At 41.8% G+C, this 20309-nt stretch overlaps 1 protein-coding gene across 15 annotated transcripts in view; it reads left to right on the forward strand.

Annotated features, from left to right (window-relative positions):
- KYNU (kynureninase) overlaps positions 1-20309 on the forward strand; it is an 83659-nt gene that overhangs the window by 16427 nt on the left and 46923 nt on the right. For 2 of the 15 annotated variants that reach the window (XM_069021274.1, XM_069021276.1), the window contains exons 2-3: positions 13822-14011; positions 19179-19299. In XM_069021274.1, the coding sequence (XP_068877375.1) occupies positions 13843-14011; positions 19179-19299 (290 nt within the window). In that variant the 5' untranslated portion in view covers positions 13822-13842. The other 13 variants (XM_069021271.1, XM_069021273.1, XM_069021270.1 and 10 more) reach the window with 13 other exon arrangements.

The following is a 20309-nucleotide window of genomic DNA, read 5'->3' on the forward strand; positions in this document are numbered from 1 at the left end:
CGGGGATAGGATGTTTCAGGGTTTTTTTAATGGGGACCTGCTCTGCTCCAGCTCTTCTAATGATGAGCAGCAGTTATTGCTCCTCCTGAGCCATGCTGGGCACCTGCCTGAACTGCAGAGTGGTCTCAGCAAAGCTCTCTTTCCCCTGTGTTAGTCCAAAATCCCTGTTTGCAAAAGGCTTTTCCTGCTCTCCAGGTGCATCTCCTCCCAGCTCTCATCTCAGCTGTCAGGATATACAAATGCATGTGTCATTTGGTCAGTGGTGGCCACCAGCCCAGGGAAGGTAAAGCTGAACCAGCCTCCAGCAGGTTTTGCAGCTCCCATTTGGAGGATTGCCTCCGACACGGAGCACACCCTGGTGCCCAGCGTTTTCTGCCCACCAGCTGCTCTAATCACCCTTTCTGTGCCTGTTCATGATGCTGCCTCCCACTTTACATTTTGGATGTGCTCAGTTGTTTGAGAATCTAAAACACAGATATCTACAAATTCAATCTAAATCTAACATCAAACCCTTGGATCCTGCCCCAAGTCACTCCAGTGCATAGGACACTCCCACCTTTTCCTTTATTACCATTTGTATTAAAATATTTTTTCCAGGTATCTGGACATCCAAATCATTAACAATACCCAACAGATTTAGCATATAAAAAAAAAAAAATCAGTTGTGCATCTTCAATGTAATCTCCTGAGTTATGCAATGTCACTATGTTACTTATTCTTTCAAAAAAATCTTTGGTATTTTAGCTTTAAAATCATGTTAAAATTAAGTGTTCAAAACCCAGCAGCCTTCAAAAGGCCCCTGCATTTTCTTTCTTTCTTTTTTTTTTTTGTGCAGAAGAATATACAAGGAACTGTGGCAAATAATTAAACATTCTAATTTGAGATAATCTTTGATTAATGAAGAAGCTGCTTTCAAATGCTCTTCTCTGGCTCTAATAATTGATCTCTAATTGTCCCATCTAAAGGTTATATATTGCCTTTCCTCCTGCTTGTGTCCTCCTAATGCCTTATAACTCAGATCAAGCTATTAGCAATGTTCATTAATTCCTCTGGAAAATGCTGTGAACTTTCCAAGCTGAAAAAAAAAAAAAAAAAAATTAGTTCTTTCTAAAACCAAGTTTAGTTTTGTATCAGTTTTATCAGTTTTGAGACTGTTGAGAAAATCACAGCAAATGATGTCACAAACATGATGGGTAATTTTTCAGTTCTAAATTATTTAAGAATTTACATCTAAACTATTTAAGGATGTTGGACAGAGGAGGTGTAGGAGGATAACCTAATTAAAAATAACAGAACAGATGCTTTTTGTTCTCTTACTGCACGTAAACAGGTGGTGGATTTGCAATTAAGTGCATGATGCCTGAGTGGTAAGTGCCTTTATGCAAAAATAGGAAAACTGTGGAATTTAGGATCTGGTGAAGTGTTTGTGATGGTAGAAGAACTCTGTGTTGTTACAAAGGAATTTTACTTGGATCTCTAACAAGATGGGACAGCTAAGCATTTATTTTACTGTGTACCTGAGAGATGAGGCTTTTCATAAGTTGTTAATTCATTTCTGGAATAAGCTGTGTTTTAATCTTATTCTGCTTTAGTTAGACAACTCCTTCTAACCTGTTGCTTAGCAGACTTCCTTTTGTAAGGTCAAAGAAATATGGCTAAAATTCTTTGTTTTTCCTACTAGTTATTGAATTATGTGCCCCAAATATTTATGTGTGTCTGGTGCTTGACCAGAGCACGACAGCACCAAAGGCTTGTGATTACCCAGCACATTTTCTTTATAGTTTGATATTAAAATATGCATAAGGTACTTGCATGAGCACAGGTTTTTACAAATATCTAATTTATACAATTTGAAAATGTTGTTATTTCCTTTGCTCCTGAAATTTTCAGTCTAATTTCATTAAAAGTGAAATACTTATTCATGTGCTTCTTTCCCCAATTTTGGCTTAATTGTTTCCAGTCTGTACAGCCCGGCTGTCTGGAGATGTTTATTACCAAGTAAATGTATTCTGTTAGGAGAGAGCCTGGCTAAATTGCTGGAAAGAAAAATTCTGCAGTCTGACCTTATCAAGGCAGGATCCAGAAGGTTCTTATTTTTCATTTTGACTGTGGACCGTTAGCAAGGCAAAAAACAATCCAAAGAAGTTAACTAAAGTCTATCTCAACAGTCAGTGGTGCTGGGGAAAGGGAAAAAAGAATGAAAAAAAACCCAAACAAACCACTGTCAAACCCTTGTAATCCATTCTGCAGAATAGCACAAAAAGCATTACATATTCTGGAATGATACAAAGGTATTTTCTTCTGGCTTTGGAAAACACAAACCTCTTCCAGGCAAATGCACTTGGTATTTAGGGAATCTTTTAATATACTTTAAGTATATGATGACACAAAATGAGACTACGGCATCAAAGTGTTCGATAATCTATTTTGAGTGATCTTTAGCAACTCTTCTAAGCATTTATAGCTTGCTAGAGGGAAATGCACTTTTCAAAGATCATGAGCAGTCCCTATGGAGACCTGTAACCTTCCTCGGAGCAATTCACCACATCCTGATAGGTCTGATCCCAGCACAAGGGAGACAGTCAGTGGAAAAGAAACGCTCTGGGAATACTAATGGAGCCCTGTGACGGCTGAGTCACCTCCTGGAACCAGGGAGGGGGCAAACAAAGGGTTATTTGGGGATTATAAATATCAATAAGAAGTTAAGCATTGGCTAAAGCTTCGTTTAGACCTTGGCCGGTTTGTGGTCTGATTTGCTGCTTAATCAGTTTATTAATGAATCAAACAAAGATAAAATCTGTGCTTAGGTAGGGCTGCGAGGTTCGACTCTGGGGTTGGGGAAAGGAGGAGTGAGAGTGTGGATAGCAAAAACCTCCTCCGAGCAGCACAAGGACCTGCGTTTGTTCTCCTAGGCAGAGTTTGGTGCCGATGTGTCGCTCCCGTGCAACCCGCTGGCTTTGTGAATAAAGCACAAGGTTTTCTCCTCACCTCTGGCCCCTTGCAAAGGTCGTGCTGTGGCCTGGTGGCCTTAAAGCTTGTTGCTTTTCTCGTGTTATTTGGCACTGGAGTGTTTTCAGCTTTGCCAAGGAGATCTGCCCCTGTTGGTGTGTGTGTGCTGTTAAACCCGCTCGGACAGAAAGCTGCAGAATGAGTTGCTTATGACAGGATGTGTGTGACTCTATCCCCTTCCTAAAACACCGCTGGCCTCCCTCGGGTGTCACACGCCACTTTGCTGCCTGTCACCATCCTTTACGTGCTGTGGGTTCCTCCGCGCATTGAACGCCCATTCAGAACCGTAGCGTGCTATTTAAATCAGGCAGAGCCCAGCCTTGCAATTTCAGCTTTTGGAGGGTCCAGATCCACATGTTGCTTCATTAACCTGTATGTGCTATGTGTGGCATATTTTATTTATTTTATTTTATTTTATTTTATTTTATTTTATTTTATTTTATTTTATTTTATTTTATTTTATTTTATTTATTTCATTTTATTAATTTAATTTAATTTAATTTAATTTCATTTCATTTCATTTCATTTCATTTCATTTTACTTTTCTTACAGCCCACGCGAAGTAAAAGCTCAGCTTGTTATTTTCTGTCCTGCTCTTTCTTCCTTTTCCCCTCCCTGAGCCTTGTTCCAGGCGGTAACTGCTGCAAGAGCTTAAAAACAAGAGTGAAAAGTGTGAGGTGCATTCACTTTTATGGAGCTGCAAACAAGGGGCAGGGGAAGGAGGGAAAAGGCACCGGGATTGTTTGTCTGCCTCAGTTCCGTTCATGTCAGCTATTTGTAAGCCTGCAATAGTGTGAAGAGCATCATAAAAGACATGGTACACAAACATTTAGGACAAAAGGAAAGTTCTGGTGTTGTGGGAAGCGTCTCGGTGAGGTATTGTTGTTGTTATCCCATTGCATCTGGCTTGTTGCTGGTGTCTGATTTTCTCAGAAGCTCTGTGACCACAGGCAGGAAATGTGCTACAGGCAGATGGAGAAGTGGGCGGTTGTGTTTTTCTGTGAGATCTGGACACACAGCTGGTCACTGGCGGGTGAGGACACCGTGGCTAGATAGAAAGAGGCTACATCTGATACACAGACACCTTTGAGATGACCTTGCAGAAAGAGTAATTAGGATGTTTGCTGGAAATCCATCCCCAAGGCACTCACTTTGATTTTTAAGATTTTATAAAACACAGCAAGCTGCTGCCATGAGAAAAGGGGGCGTCATGAGAAAAGGGAGTGCCACGTCCCCCATTTTACTTTCAGTCTCTCAAATGCCCCTGTGGCCATCCCAGTTCTGATCCCTCAGGTAGGGACAGGCACCCTCCCCCTCCCATCCCTGCCTTTGGTGAAAACCACTCGAAATGTCCTTGCTGTCCAGAGCGAACACTGAGACCAAATATTTGACCATAGGCAGGGGAAATCTCTTATTCTTTGCAAAACATTAAGATCAACAACAGTGATAATCCATTCCTTAGAGCAAGAGGCTTTAAAAAAAATATTTATGTGCATCCAGCTTGGAAATGCAGGTGAGGGCAGCCGAGGTACAGCAGCCATCTTTTATTAGTAGCAGCTAACTTGGAGAGACACAAGGAAATTTCATCTATTCAAAATGTGTTCTCCTGCTGTTGCAGCTACCATGGAGTTATCAGAGCCGTGGGGAGTTACTGCTCTCGTTTCCTTTACGTGGAAATCACTTGACTCTCATTGCCTTATTGTCCCTCTCTGGGTATTACCATTATCGGTGCAGTGGTGCAACAGTTCTCCTTAAAAGTTACTGCAGAAAAGTGAATAATTTCTTATTTCTGTGATTTTATTTTCTTTTCATAGAGGCACTACATTGAGAATAGATTTTAAAGGACGAATATTGTGTTTAATGAATCAGAAAGAAATGAAAATGATAACTGATACAGAGCCTGAAGATAAACAATATTAGGAGCAGGTCACATAACAGGAAAGACCCATATGTATTTAGGGAGATCTGCCTAAAAGTCTGATTGAAAAGAAAATAGGGAAAATCCATTCAGACAAGGAAGAAGATTTCAGGAGCTCGTTTTGGCTACTTAAAGGGCAGTTAATTATTTAGCAGGAGCTACTAATGACTGCATCATAAATAAATAAAAGAAATAAACACTGGATCATCATTATAGGGAGTTAAGTTTCTATAAAGTAAAGTTTAATGGACTGAGTGAGGGTTTTTCAGTCTTAATCAGAAGACCAAAAGTTAAAATCAGACAACCAGAGCAATCCACTCCCACAAATAGGGCAAATATACATGTTCTTTTCAAATCACTTCAGAAGGAAAAAGCAACTCCCTGAGGTCTGAGGGAGAGGGAGGGGAAACACTTAAGTGAGGGCAGGTGTAGGGCACCCTCATCACACAGGGTTTAAACGGGACCTGAGGTAAGAAAGGAGTTTTCAGGCAGAGCAGGGGTGTTGATGGAGTGGAGAGAAAACAAAAGTGGTAAGAAAGTTGTTATAGCAAGCTCAGCAGGGAGGAGACCAAAGGTTTTATGCTGTTGTTTACGCAGCGATTGCTGTGAAGCCTGAGGTGAAATGCATCGTGCCATCACAAGGTGCAGATGGCATGCTTTAAAAAATAGCTGCGGGGCTGGCCTTGTAAATACGGACAATCTTGGTTTTTCTGAGCATCTGTGCCTGAGCAGAGTTCTGTGCTGCAGGTGCAGTGTGTGCTGCTTGGACGCATCACTGCTTTGCTGCTCCTCTTCTGACTGTAAGAGCCACAGTTTTCCTGCCTGAGGGCCTTCCAGGCTATGTCATTCTGGGTAAGACCTGCCTATTCCTGTTAAAGAGAATATTTCTTTGTTTGCTGGGTCATTTTACCCTCTTGACAGCAAGAAGGCTCAGGGCTAGCAGTGCCAAGGCAAGCTTCCATGACCTGATGGACCCAGTGTCCTGGCATCCCATCTGGCACGGGGTGAGTTTGCTTTAGGGTGCCCTTGGTTACTTGTTGTTGTCACATGCCTCCAGAAGAAGGCATATGTTTTGTCAAATTAATTTGTTACAGCTTTTACTGGTGCTTCTGTGGAAAAACTCCCACAGCTTCTTCCAGTCAAGGGACAAGGCTCCCGTGGCTGGGGCTTGAGTGGTCTCTGGTCACTCTGGGAGTGGCAGTGATGGAAGGCAGATGGGCACAGCAAATAACTGTGGCGAAGGCTGAGATGAAGCAGTGTCAGCAGCACACTCGTGGATGTGGCTGGCAGTGTGTGGCTCAGTGTAGTTACGACGCAAGGAAGCTGTTGGTATGGGAAATGCATTTTCCTGCCCTCCCCTCAATCCCTTCTCTGCCTCACCTACCCCACACAGCCCTCAGTTACGAACATGGAGAGCTCTTTTTTTCTTCTTTTTCCTTCTCTAAAGCGTCTGTCAGATCTCCCTGCTTTCCCATCACTCTCCTAACAGCTCCTCTGAGAGCAGGAGGGCTGAGCTGCCCTCGGTTACATTCTCTGCCTGCTCTCTGCCACATCAGCCTGTGCCCACTGGGACTTTGGCCATTTTGTGCAGCCTCACTCCCTTGTACATTGATCTTGCTGTAACTTACAGCAGCTCCTTCTTCTCTTCCTGTCCTCTGGCTGCTTCACAGCAACACAGAAAAAAAACCCAGACCATTTTACTTGTTTTGCAGCTACAAAAACATATCTAGGCTATATGTTTGCTGATGTTTGAGCCTTGAATTTGGGGGCAAAGGTTTTTGTCTCTGTTTTTCTTTCATTCCATCAGAAGGGTTGAGAAGAATAGCTGGGAAGGAGAAGTTGAGAATTTATTCCAATTCTCATAAAAGTCTGCAAACATATGGCCTTTGCCAGCACAGCTGCTTTCGCCACCATCGACAATCAAGGTTAAAACACATGAAGCTCATTCAAAGGGAAATACAGTGGGAAAATTTTCACTCCACTGTTTGTGTAGTTTTATTTCTAAAGGCAAATTGAAAAGCTGCCGTGTATTTCAGCTTGGTTTGACCTAAATGGCCAACCAAACAAGAAATAAATACCCTTTTGGGCCGAGTTTGACTTTGGATCCCTTTTGCTTCAGTAGCTGAAGTGCCCCAATCTCCTGCTTCTTTCTCAGACCATGTTCCTGGTGGGATAAAGTTTCTTGAGCAGCAGTCCCATTGTCTTGCTAGTGGAGTAAACAAGATGAGTTAGTGGGAAGCCCCAGAAAAAGTCATTTGAGCGTGCGAAAGAGGGCAATGGTACTGCAGGAGCTGATGGATAGAGGTCAGCTCTGTTTTGGGTCAATATTAAGTGTTCTGTGTGGTTGTTTTGTTGGGCTTTTTTCTCACAAAGAAGAGGAAATGTTACAGTTCAAGAGTGTCGCATCTATTGGTGCTTACTGAAAATGGAAATCCAGATAAGAAACAAGCATTACTGCAGGGGTCTGAGCACACAGAACTCCAGGATGGAGAGGTATCTCTGAATTACATTGTTAGTCCACAACTCTGACCCTCCTGCCCCTATATCTCTCCTCACTGTTGCGTTATATTTTTGTGGTTTTCTTTTTTCTTCTTTTTTTAACCCTGCTCTGAAGCTTCAGAGGCTGGATAGAAACAATTTTTCTTGTTCCATATTCCTGTGTTCTAGCTGTGTGTAGGAATGGGTGTCACTCAAGCTTGAATGGAGGGGATTGAGCAAACACTTGGCTGGTTTGAGATAATGTTTATACAGAGCAAAGAGAGATATCAACTCTTTCTTTCCTAATTTCACCTTTAATTCTTCTTCTGTTTTCCACCCTGGCAAATCTGCATTCCATGTAAATCCCCACCACTCCCTCTGCCATGTGGTTGCAAACACAACTGGCTTCTTGCTGTTCTGCTATCGATTGTCTCCTTCACAAAAGTGAAAGAGTTTGGTCTAAAACCACTTTCATCACAACTGTGTTTATTTTCCCATGCCCATACGGAAGAGGGGTGCCTTCTGAATTTAATCAGAGCTTTAAATTTTGCCATGCTGACAAAGGAAAGGATAATAATAAAAGAAATAATTCCATACATAGCTGGTTTTTGGTTAACTCGGAGGTTATGTGGCTGGTGGGGTCAGAGTCTGGGGAACCAGGCACGTGACTGTGGCCGTTTCTTCATGCAACAACGAGTATTTGCTCAGGAGTTTCATCACCCTCTCCCAGGAACAGCTGCTGACCACAGGGTAATGTGGTTTCACTGCAGAGGAGAAAAGATGAGTTTTCTATGTAAAATTACTTTTAGCACCATAGCGCTTCCTGACATGAAGGTCAATAAGTGCCTAAATTACTCTAAGTAACTGAGTTTATTATAATTCCTCTCTGTCACATTCCCTTGCTGCTGCTGTGACACTGTGCTGTATAACTTATTTAATTATACAGTGGTGGTTGCTGCTGTGTGTCTGTTGTTGGGGATGTTATGAATATTTAGATTTTGCTTTCTCTCCAGTTCCGTAATTTAAACAAATTCACTGAAGTGTATTTAACCTGAAGTAATCTAGGCTGCATGCTGCCTTGGGCTGTGCTGTTTTAGAAACTTCCTTTTGCAAAATCATAGTCAACCAAAGCAATTTCTTTGGTGTAAAGATGGGAAAAGAATAAGCCCTTACACGCAGTGCAATTCTGGAGTTCCTCTTTTGTTTGTTTTCTAAACCAGCCTCAATTACGGTGCTATTGGTGCTTTCAGTGGGTGTATTTTGACAGCCTGGACCTGTGCTGCAAACTTCCCCACTCACATGTGTGCACACCCCCAGTTTTCATTCCCAAAGGGCGCCTTTGGACACCAGCCTCAACGTATCAAAGGTCTGTGGGCTGAGCTGTGTTTAGCAACCTGGAGAACAGCTATTGGAGGGCAGGAAGTGCAGGACGGGCTATTTCCATGACAAACCCTTTTCCTCTGAGGATATTGATACAGCGTAAAGTAGGGATTCATTGTGTGCCTGTCAGCACTGTGCTGGGTAGGAAGACTGTGAGTAACATCTTGGAATATTTAAAGAAAATGTTTAAGGGGAGGGTTGAGGGAACTTTTTTTTTTTGACAAAGACATCAAGACAGAGGGGAGATCCATAAAGACACAAGCGGATCTAAAACAGGATGAATTATCATTCTTATAATTAAGCCTAATGGACCTTCCTGAGAAGGTTTGATAAGATGACTTGCTAATATTCACACTTTTTTTTTTTTTTATTTAGTCAGTAAATTATGCATAAAGGACAAAACTGAAATAATCACCCAGACATTCGCGTCACTTGTGCCTGACTAATTCTCATCCATTGTCTTTCATAGTTTTAAAATGGGAAATAAGTAGTAGGGGCCAATGTCTGTGCTGTTAAAGTATGGAAAAAATGACTGTTTTCTTAATTTAAGTTGTATGTTACCTTTTTGAAGATGAAAGATTGCCTACAGTCATAGCTGAGTTTTTACATGGAATCAGGGTGTAGTACAAGCAAGCCCCGTGGAAGAGTCAAAAGAGCAATGGAAGAAGAAAAAAGTAAAAATATATTGACTTCATGTCATCTGTTAAGTCAAAAAGTGTAATAAAGTTTCAAGGAAAGGAAGGAAACCTGGTCTAGTGGAAGGTGTCCCTGGCCATGGCAGGGGTTGGAACAAAATGGTCTTTAAGGTCTCTTCCAATCCAAACCATTTTGGGATTATATGAGAACACCTGAATGCTTTTGTTTTTTTAGAGTAGGTGGTGGGGACAAATTGTTTCTCTCAAAATATTTTTTTTTTCTCTAAGCTGTATGAAAAAAAAAAATCCTGGTAAAGAGCCATGTTTACCAAAGTGGGAAATGCATTTTGCACTGATGGGTCTGAATTATAGTTTGAAGAGGTTACTGAATATTGTTTTCAGTTACAAGGAGATAAAGATGTGCTGTTCTTATACAAATGTGTTTGCTCTACATGTAGAAAAAAACAAATTACCCATGAATTATTATAAAATAATTGCACAGGACTCTAGTCTGCAAATTAAAAAAAAAGCCAACAAAAATGCCAGTCAGAGAGTAAAGCGAGGGGGAAAAACCCAACCCCTAACAATTCTGGGATTCCTCTCTATGGAGCCTAATTCCTACTCAAAGGACATAAGCACTTTCTTATGCTGGTCTCAGAACTGGATCTCTGGGATTCCGTTCCTCAATAGGATTTTGATTGATTTTATTTAAGTAGTTTTATCTTATTTCATTGTGCTTGTATTAAATCAGATATCTCTGAGCACTTAATCATTTTTAACTTCTAGATCTTTGTATCTAATATTATATTTGCTGTCAAAATCTTATATCAATGAGAATCCCAATAAATGTAAGTCATTGGTCAGATACAGCAGTGACAGGGAACCAAAAGCCTGATCGAGGTGTTGCTGTCTGTAATAGAGACACCTATTGACTTCAGTGGGGTTTGGGTCAGGCCTCAAATGGAAACAAAACCCATCTGTGCTTGCCAGGCAGGTCAGTGGATGATGGCCATTAATCCACTGTAATTACTGGGTGACCTTGCTGAAAAATGGTGACTGGTAAGATAAATATTGGGATGCTGTGCTGTATTCACAAGGTGTAGAGCAGGGAAGCTACAGGCTAGATGAGAAGAATATGGTTATAATACCAAATAGTCCTTCAAGCACCCTTATCATCCACCTCCTGATCACAAATTTCAGGGCAATTACCTCAGTGGTCCCAGGAGATGAATGCTGGAGGCTCCCAAACCACCTTCAGGCTGTTTTCAGGGGAGGACACAGGTGTTGGCAACACTAAAGCTCCATGGTCTCCTTCCTAGGGACCATGGGGGCTGAGCATCACTGAACAAATATTCTTAACTCACAGCTCCCCTGTTTAGAGGGCAGAAAAGGCTCCTTACCTTAATTCAGGAAGTATTTCACCAGGGAGCAAAATAAAAACAAAACAAAAAAAAAAATCCAGGCATTAACTTGAGTGGGAAGGAGATTGTACAGAAAATATTGCATAGGCAGCTGTGTGGTTCTTTACCTAGGAAGAAACAGTCAGGGAGATATGGTTTTCAGTCCCTCATCTAAGGATTTTTTAACATAATTTGCATTAAGTACTCATTATTAAAAATAGAGGACTATATCTTTATTATGTATGTGCTGGACATGCTTTGATAATGGGATCAGAACATCCATGCTGAAGTTGTAAATCAGATAAACAAGCCTCTGGAAACAAAAACTAATTCTGCCTTCCAGTGCTGATCCAAGTATTGCTTGGAAATTAGCCCTCATTTACTGGTTACGCCCATGGGTTCTTAACATTTGTAATTTGGGGAAGTGAAATTTAAGTTACCTTGCAGTGTCTGTAGATTATAATGAGGTGCCTGTATTATGATGGCCATGGTTTCTGTGAACATAACTTGCTTTTCTCGTGGTTCACAACATCTCCTGGTAATACCATCCCTGCCTGGCTCCGTGGGGCCCCGCGTGCCCCCACAGACGCACGGGTGGGTTCAGTGTTACACTCAGTACCAAAGAGTCCAGAAGGGCGTTTGGGTGATGCTGGCAGGAGCATTTATTGCTGCTACACTGTCCAAGGGTGCAGAGGCAAATACCAACATGAGCCCAGAACTCACAGTTTTATCTGAGGGAAAAGGTGGGACCAGGGAATGGGGGCCAGTGGGGAAGCTCTGGGGGAGTGACGAGGGGTAGAGGCTGACAGCAACCGGGGAATCCAAACTGGGACAGATGAACAGAACAGAACAAGCATCCTGGGAGAAGCCTTTCTGGGCACCCTAATGGAAAGTGGCTCCTGTGGTTCTGGGGACTTGTCTTACTGAGAACTCTCTGTCCTTTGTAGTGTATGTTCACCAGCCACCACATCCTGGAGGCAATAAAGATCCCTAAGCCATCCTTCCTGGTGTCTGCCAAATCAGGTGCAGAAGGTCGATGCTCTTCTGACCTGCAGAAGAGTACATCTGTTACTGAGATCCCAGCAGGGAACAGAGCCCTTGGATGTGCTGCTCAGCTGTGGAAGAACTGAGGAGCAGTTCCCTGGGGCACAGGGAGCCTCGTCACACCTTCTTCAGGGCTTTCAGTGGGGTGGCAGCCCTTTGTGACATGGGGTGTACTGACCCCAACCAGCTTGGCCACTTGAGCTTCACACTCAACTACCAGTCTTGATGTAGCCCTCTGCCTCCTAGAAACCTTGAAAAGCACTCTGAAAACCAAGATGCTGAAATATTTTTTTTTTCCCCAAAAAAACTTATTTGCCATTTTATTTTCCTTTTTACAATGTAAAGGATGATTAGAGACAATGAGTGGGAATGATAAATTTGGTGACAATGAGGAGGTATGAACAACCTGTGTGGAGACAGCATAAAAATAGGATGTCTCCAATAACTCCCAGGGGAGGGTGAACATTAGCTAAATGAAACCTGTTGTTTAGAAGAACTCTGCTGGTATTGTGGTTTTGTTTGTTTGTTTTTTTTTTTAACTCTGCATGCTGGTGGGAGGGGAAAAATTGTTAGTGTAAGGTATCAAGTCTGGAGGGGAAAAAGATTATGTTCTCATCATAAACCAAATGATAGCAGATTAAAGCAGGTAAGTAGCATCATGCTGGCCATTTGGCCAGAGTATAAACAGGTTTGGGTTAATTGGCACTAAGGAGGCTGTGCTGTTTAGGGGTTTATATTTAAATGCCAACTGTTGTCTTTCCCGTATGTGTTGACAAAGCTCTTCTCAACAGTCATCTGTTGTTCTACCCACAGCTTGTTTCTGGATAACTGTATGGAGGATATTTTGGCTTTAAGAAATGAGAGCTTATGGAAGATATGTGCCTAAAGAGCTTTCTTTCTCAAACAGAGAGAAGAAGTGATATTCTCTAGCGGCTCTGTGCTGCATGTCATGTGCTAATCCATCCTATTTCAGCCTATCCCCTCGAGTGTTCCTTTGCAGCAAGACTCCTGGGGATGTTAAAAAGGCAGAGAACATTGTGTGGTGTAACTACACATTTCTCTAAACTGGGGCAGCCACCAAGCATCTCACTGAGCCTCTTGGCTGCCTGCTGCCACAAAAACACAGCAGTGAAGTCGTGCCCTAAAGTGCAGAGTATGTGTTGCAAACCTTCTTTGCCAACTGTAAAGCCAAGTGCACAAGTGCTGTCTGGAAGATAGTGGTGTCTCTGAGCATTACAGTTACAGGACTGTTTTCATATCAAGATCAACGAGCTTGTAAATTTTGCAGATAGTTTTGGATGTTCTCGTAGAATCCATGGTCTGTCATATTTCTGATTTCACTTGGGCTTGTCTCCTTTCCCAGAAGAAACAGAACTAAACCAGCAGGATATGTGGTGTAGCTGAAAGGAAATATTAATTCAAGGCCCTGATCCTGAAAGCTGTGCTTGCCTGACACCCGCATCCTGCCTGCTCTCCCCTTGCACATGAGCATGGCCGTATACAAACACCCCCTCCAATTTTTGAGGCAAAAAATGCTGCAAGGGGCTGAACGTTGCACAGCCTGGAAACAACTTCAGTGTATCTGTGCACCTGCTATTCTGAGGAGCTCAGACTGCAGAAACAATAATGCTGCCTCTGGCTTTGACATCTCCAAACTGTGAGTGACACTCCAGCATTTGGAACTCCTGTCAGTCTGGCAGGAGAATTTGGAGGCTGATAAAGCTTAAAAAGGGAAGAGCTTTGTATCTATAGAAGGGAAAGAAAAAAGCCTTTGGGGCAGCAATATGTTGCCTTGGAAATATTTGATCAGGCTTACCAGTCTATTCAGACACTTCACTTTTTAAAAGCTTTAAATCAAGTAACTTTGGGTCCTGAATGATGCAGCTTTAGTGACTGCTTATCAGCCACTCGTGACTATGCAAACTGCAGAAGCTAAACTGTCATTTCTGACTTTCAGGTGAAATTGAATGACCTGAAAATGGATCTATCTTCTCCTGTGCTCCCAGCAAGCATTTTGGAACAAACTGCCTTGCAGCTCGGGTGCAGTCCCACAGACAAAAAACTCGCTTTCCACTTAGATGAAAAAGATGAGTTAAAGCATCTTCGGGAATGTTTCTGTATCCCCAAAGTCAAGGATCTGCCTCCAAGTGAGAATTATAATTACTGTGAGGGAGAGGGAGGGGGAAAGGGCTGGGCTTCACATCTTCTCCATGTGTTTATCACAAGTCTTTGGAAATCATCGTCACTTATGAGATAATTGAGCAATTGTAGTCATATCTGAGCACAGAATGTCCCTGCTGTTGCTAAATCAATCCATCAGCTTATTCTAGCACCAAAAGCTCTAGGTTCTCATTCCCATCCTGAATCAAATGTGAGGATACAGTACTTACACGGTGCTTATGCTGTCAGTCAGCAGCTTTGAACAATGTAGTGACTGATTGAAAATTATAGGCAGTAGCTTTTCTGTCTAATGGCTCGAAACGGCAGCGTCGCTTGGGATAGTTCAGAGCAGTTGCTTCCTTGGTGTGATTCAGTTTGGTATTATCTGTCTAGTTAAAATTATTTTAGTTAATGAAAGAGACAGTATATATATTATGTGAACATTTATGTCTTATTGCTAGTGGTGGAGCTATTTTCTCACTGAGGCCAAATGGAAGACTGTGCCTCAGAACAAATAATTGATCTGAGCAAATAATTCATAATGAAGTCTTTTATTTGAAGATATTTTCCACTTTCCTCATGAATTGCCTAAAAATAGATAGCACCTGACTTCAGTGTAGCTATGTAAAATTGTTCTGGACATTTTTCTCCTTCTTTCCTGTTCCATAGATTGTTTTGAGGAGCCTGTGGGATGTCTGGGCATGGGGAGGGCTTGGTGTGGAGGCAGGAGGGGCGGAAAGAGGGGTGGCAGACTGAGAGGGAAGCATTTGCTTCAGGCTAGCACTCCCAGCCCACCAAAACTAAAAACCAACTCCACATTCTTTTTGGTACCTGCAATAGCCACATTCATGCAGGGAAACATGGTGGGAGCAGCCACCTGTGGAGGCAGCAAGGTCCTGGTCTCTTCTCATGCTTCCCAGGTCCTGTTTGGGTTTATTTTCATCTCAGTTACGTGGAGAGCAAAAGCTGTGCTGGCTCTGCAGACCCTGGCCACTGGAGAAATGGCAGATTATTTCCTTAGATGGTGAACACATATAGGCATAGTCACTCTCCTCCTTTCCTGCCTTGGCAAAAGGCATCTACTGAAAATCAAAGGAAAAAATATGATAGAACTTTCTTGCCTTTTTTTTTTTATTTTTTTTTTTTTTTCCCAGTAAATTCAGATAGAGTTTTCCACAGATTTTCTGAAAGGAACAGTACTGATGGTAAATGAGAAATTACAGGTGCATTCACCAAACTGTGTCCAGTAAGAAACTGTGACAGAAAATGGTGTCAATAGTCAGAATTCCAGGGCATCTTTTGAAACTGTCTCTGTCTTCAGTATCTTCCTGCCAAGCAAAGATGAGTGTTGGGAATGCTGTCTGCTCCTGCCCTTAGGATACAGGGATGATAAATCTCAGTTTTTTATGTTCTGGGGACATTGGCTTTTTTTTCTCTCCACATTCAAATCCTTGAGTTATGCTGTTTCTATTATTCAGAGCAGGACTGGACACTTTGCAAATATTTAAACTATTGTGCTTCCTCCATGCCTCCTTAATTTTTCATTTTCATTTTTTTTACCCTGGTCACTTAAGAGAGTTTGCTAAACCCCTCTGTTTGGATATTTGACTCTTCTGTACTCAAAGTTCCTTCAGCTGCCACCATGGTGCTGCAAGATGTGCCACTAGAGCTGGAAAGATGCTGGAACACAGACCCCATGGAAGTGGTGCTGCTGGAATCCAGCCCAAGTAGGACACATGAGCAGCAGCTGCATCTCTGACTGCAGAATGTCAAATATCTCTCCACAATATCAAAGGTCACTTTTCAGTGTACTGTTGTAGCAGCTTCAGATCAAAGAATCTTCTGAGAAGTAGGCAGAGGTTTTGATACCCACATGACAGTTTTGGTTTCTTCCCTTCCAAACTCCTTTATTGTTTGGTTTTCAATTACCACAATATTTAGACCCGTGGACTGCTGATGTGGGGTTTTTCCCCTGTCACTACAATAACATTTAGTCCTGAGACTGTGGAGATCTATATGTTTTAGTGAAGATAAACAATGTACAAAGTAGTACCAGTTGAAAAGCACAGAGAACCCACCATTCTGGTGCTCCTAAATTGAGGGGTTTTTCCCTCTCCTCTTTTTTCCTGTCCTTCTTTTCTGTGCTTCAGCTGTCACCATAAACAGCTTCCCTGCTGAAGAACAGCGGGGGTGTAAAGATATATATATTTGCATTGTGTGTCTATACCATAGAGACAGATCTGCCGTGACATTTATCTGCGCCCAGGAGCGGATGCCAGATAACGCGTTCCTGAAGATAAATGTCATTACAGATATTAGCCATCAAATATTCTTTATATATTTACATAAAACATTACAATGAGGCTTTAAAATGAAACCTTACAAGAAGCAGATGAGAACATCCATAGGAGACAACTGTAAGATGACGTACAGGAAAATATTTAGGAAGTCATTATAATAGTTTAATTTAGTTATCAAGTTATAAACTGTCAGAGCTGTTTATTTGTTGTATCAGTCAAGAGGAAACCAGTAGCAGCCTAACTCCCTGCAAAGCTCTCAGGCTTTATGTGCAAGCATGAGGGACGAGGCTCAGGTGAGCAAATGAGGAGAAAATGACAGCAGAAGATTTAGAGAAATGCTTGCATCCCCTTGCTCTTCTCCCAGCTGACAACAAAGTCTCTTTAACGCTCTCTTCTCACACCACAGGGAGCAGGCAGGAATGACTGGATTGCAGTTGGGCACCTAATCACCCATCTGATTAAGGCTATGGCTTGTGCTTTGTCACCTTGTGAAGGAGTAGGGCATCATTTGGGTTTCTTGGGAATAAAAAGATGCCCCGGAGTGAAAGCGCTGAGCTGTACTTCCCAGAAGAAATGGTTAAAGGTAGTGGTTAATCATAAAAATCTGGCTATTTGGAGGGCTGGTGAGGGGGGTACAGGCAGGTGTGAAAGACAATCTTTTATCCTTCAGCTAAGGACAGAGCTCAGATAAGTATAAGCAGATTTAGTCCTTCCTTTCTGATTAATAAACCCATTATATTTTTCCCTTTTATATTTCTGACAATAAACTTGCTTTTCCTTTTAGGTTTAAAAGAAGTGCATCTTTAATACAGATGAATGAGTACAATTAGTATGCAAAATAATGTATGTGAATAGATTTGACCAGTTTGCATGAATCTGAGTAGGTGTGTGAATATATAATATATTTAATTAATGTAAATGTATTTCTTGATCCAGGCTACTCTAAGAACATATTTCAATAATTTTTTTCCTTTGCCTTTATTTCCTCAATTGTGTTTATTTCCTGTTGGAATATTTCAATATGTGTTTCAAATCAACCACAGCTCCTCCAGAAATTAAAAGGGCCAATACCAGGAGAAATAAATGTAATTTGGGGAAAGACAAGTGCTAGGCTTAGGGAAAAAAAACTGTATTACTCTTAAGAATATCACAGTGAATGTGGAGTGGTTGGAACACGAGGGGATGGTGATCAGGAGAAATTACAAAGATGGTAGAAAAAACAAAGCAGCAATGTCCAAAAGGAGTCTTTTAGTGATGTCAGAGAGGAGGAAGTAAATAGCTTTTTGTCAAAAGGAAAAAAAGTTCATCCAGATTCAGATTTGATAACACACCACAAAAAGAATATCCAAAGAAACAGGTATAGAAGTGCCAAAATACACTTTATCCAAAAGGTAATGCCCTATCTATCCAACAGTGAACAAGAGATGTTTTTATTTAGAAAGGACTGTGGTGTAAGAAAAGCTGGCTTGCTAATATTTCCTCACCTGTTTTACTGCTTGGTGACTATTAGTCAGACTGTGCTCCAAATTCTTGAGCAAAGATCCTTCTCTCTAATCCCAGTGGGAAAGTGTTATTGTGTTTCTTGGTAGGAAAAGAACTGTTAATAGAATCAATTTGGGGGCATGGATAATATTTATGCCTCTCTGTTTTCATTCATATTAGAATGGAGATGAAAAACAGACGTCGTGTCTGCAAAACAGATTAGGCTGAGATTGCTCCCTGACTTACGCTTTTTAAAAGCCTCTAAAACTTTAATTAAGAAATTACCCAAGTTGTCTATACTCCTGAAAAATGTGTTTCTGGGCAAGCACAATGAAATTGGTAACTGTTAGTGCAAAAGGTAGTAAGAAACCTTTTCCAAGCTGTTTTTCTACAGGTCTTATAAAATTTTCACAGACTGAATTGTGATCTTATGGTTCATTTTTAGCATGTATCTTAACACGCTCATTCATTTGATCTGTATTCTGAGGCATATTGATTATATTTACCAAAATTATATGTGGTATTAGCTTTTGGGATATTGTAAGTATTGGGTGTAGAAGAATGCAAATTACTGCTTCCAGAAGGTCACCATCACTTGTCCCTCCAACAATCTCTAACATGAGAAATAACAGAAGAAGGCTGTGTTTGGATTGATAGATGATGACACAGGGTAATTAGATTGTTCAGAACCTCACTAGAGCTATTATTTATAAATTTCTACTGCCTTGCTTTTCTCCTAATCACTGAAAGGATTTGTCAACATAGATTTCCTCCTCCTCCTCAGACGATGACATGAAGTGCAGCCCACAGTATTTGCTGACAAGACAAGAACTTTTGAGACTGCCTTAAAGTATTCTGCACAATGACTACGTTTTTCTAAATAGAGGTTTAATTGTGCAGGGAGAACTTACATGAAAAACCCAGATTTACCTAGTCCTAACTTTTATTAAATGCATGATTCCAGTAGCTTCGTGACTCAGAGTAGGCATATATTGGTGGTGGAAGAAAAGTGGATAGCCTGGTTGGGAAAACACTCCCTGTTTACTCACTGTTGGTTACAGACCTGATAAAATCAGTGCCAGTGACTGCTTCTCACACAGCCCGAGACCTGTGGATTTAGTGGTGCCTGAACTCACATCAGCCCCAAAAATTGTAGGAGGAAAAGGTGAATAATTGCTTGCAAATTGCCTGCTGTCCTCCTTAGATCCTTTGCAGGGTTACTGGGTGGTGCTCTGGGAGAGAGGTCAGGATGTGACACCTCTGTTCACGTGTGGGGACCGTGATGTCCCAGGGGATGGGGAATGGACAGAGCCCTGGGACCCTCCTGTGCTCACTCCCACGTGCATTTTGTTTCTGTGGTTTCCCTCCACAGCTGACCTGAGCCTGGTGAACGGAGAGGAGAGCTGTGTATACTTCGCTGGGAATTCTCTTGGGCTCCAGCCAAGAAAAGTTAAAACTTACTTGGAAGAGGAACTGGACAAGTGGGCTCGAACGTGAGTACCCTGCAGGGTGTGCCAGATGCTCACCTGTGCTTCAGAGGAGCACTTTATTTTGGGATCTTCCTTGGAACTGCTTGAACAGCAGAATAGCATGTTAAAAGTACTGCAGCCCAGGAGTAAGACATGTTCAGTGTTTCCCTAGCACTGTTTATATCTCTTTTAAAGGCAGGAGCAGTGAAACAGGCAAATAGACCCTTCCAGCTGTGCTAACCCATGCTGTGTGTGGTGGCTCTGCTTGGCTGAGCTGCAGGACCTGTGCAGTTTAACCCTCCCCACCCAGCAGCATTTATAAACAGTATTTCTACACAAGGCACACAAACCTATTTGGTCAGTGCTGCTTGCTGATGAATGTGGTGGTGTTCCAGGCCCTGTGATGTTCTAGTTGGTGTTTTTAACTGTGTGATTCACCCTGCAGGCCTTGCAACAGGCAGTTCCCCTTGAAATAGCACTGAATGCAGGTGATGCTCCTGCCAACACTGGCAGGTTTTTGGCTCCTCTTAAACCAAGTCTCTGCCTGACAAGTTCATTTTATTTAGAAAGAAACGTTCCTGTCTTCTCAGTATCATCTCAGCAAGAAGCTGAGTGTGGATTGCAATGAGCTTTGCTGAATGAACCTGATGTAAAAGAGACAGGATAAAAGAAGGACACATTGCAGGAAAGGGACACTGTTATCATAACAAATGGGGAACTTTTTAATATACACAGGGGAAAGAAAAAGCCTTTTTAACTCTTTATTTAGGTTTTTTTTTTTAATATTATGTTCTGTTTCCATTAAGAGTCTGTGCTTTGAGATCTCCAGCACCTGCCTGAGCAGCTGGAGCAGGGATGAGTAAGGAAAATGATGAGTGAAAAACAGGGAACTGAAGGTGGGAAAGGAAAATAACATCCAGATGAGTGAGTGAGCTGGGTGAGAGATGAACTCTTTTATAGGGTGCGGGATATGAGTGGAACAGATGTGATTTCATGGTGAAAGAGCAGAGGAAATATGGAGAGGCAGAAGAGGA

The sequence above is a fragment of the Aphelocoma coerulescens genome, chromosome 7, assembly GCF_041296385.1.
Source record: "Aphelocoma coerulescens isolate FSJ_1873_10779 chromosome 7, UR_Acoe_1.0, whole genome shotgun sequence".
NCBI lineage: Eukaryota > Metazoa > Chordata > Aves > Passeriformes > Corvidae > Aphelocoma > Aphelocoma coerulescens.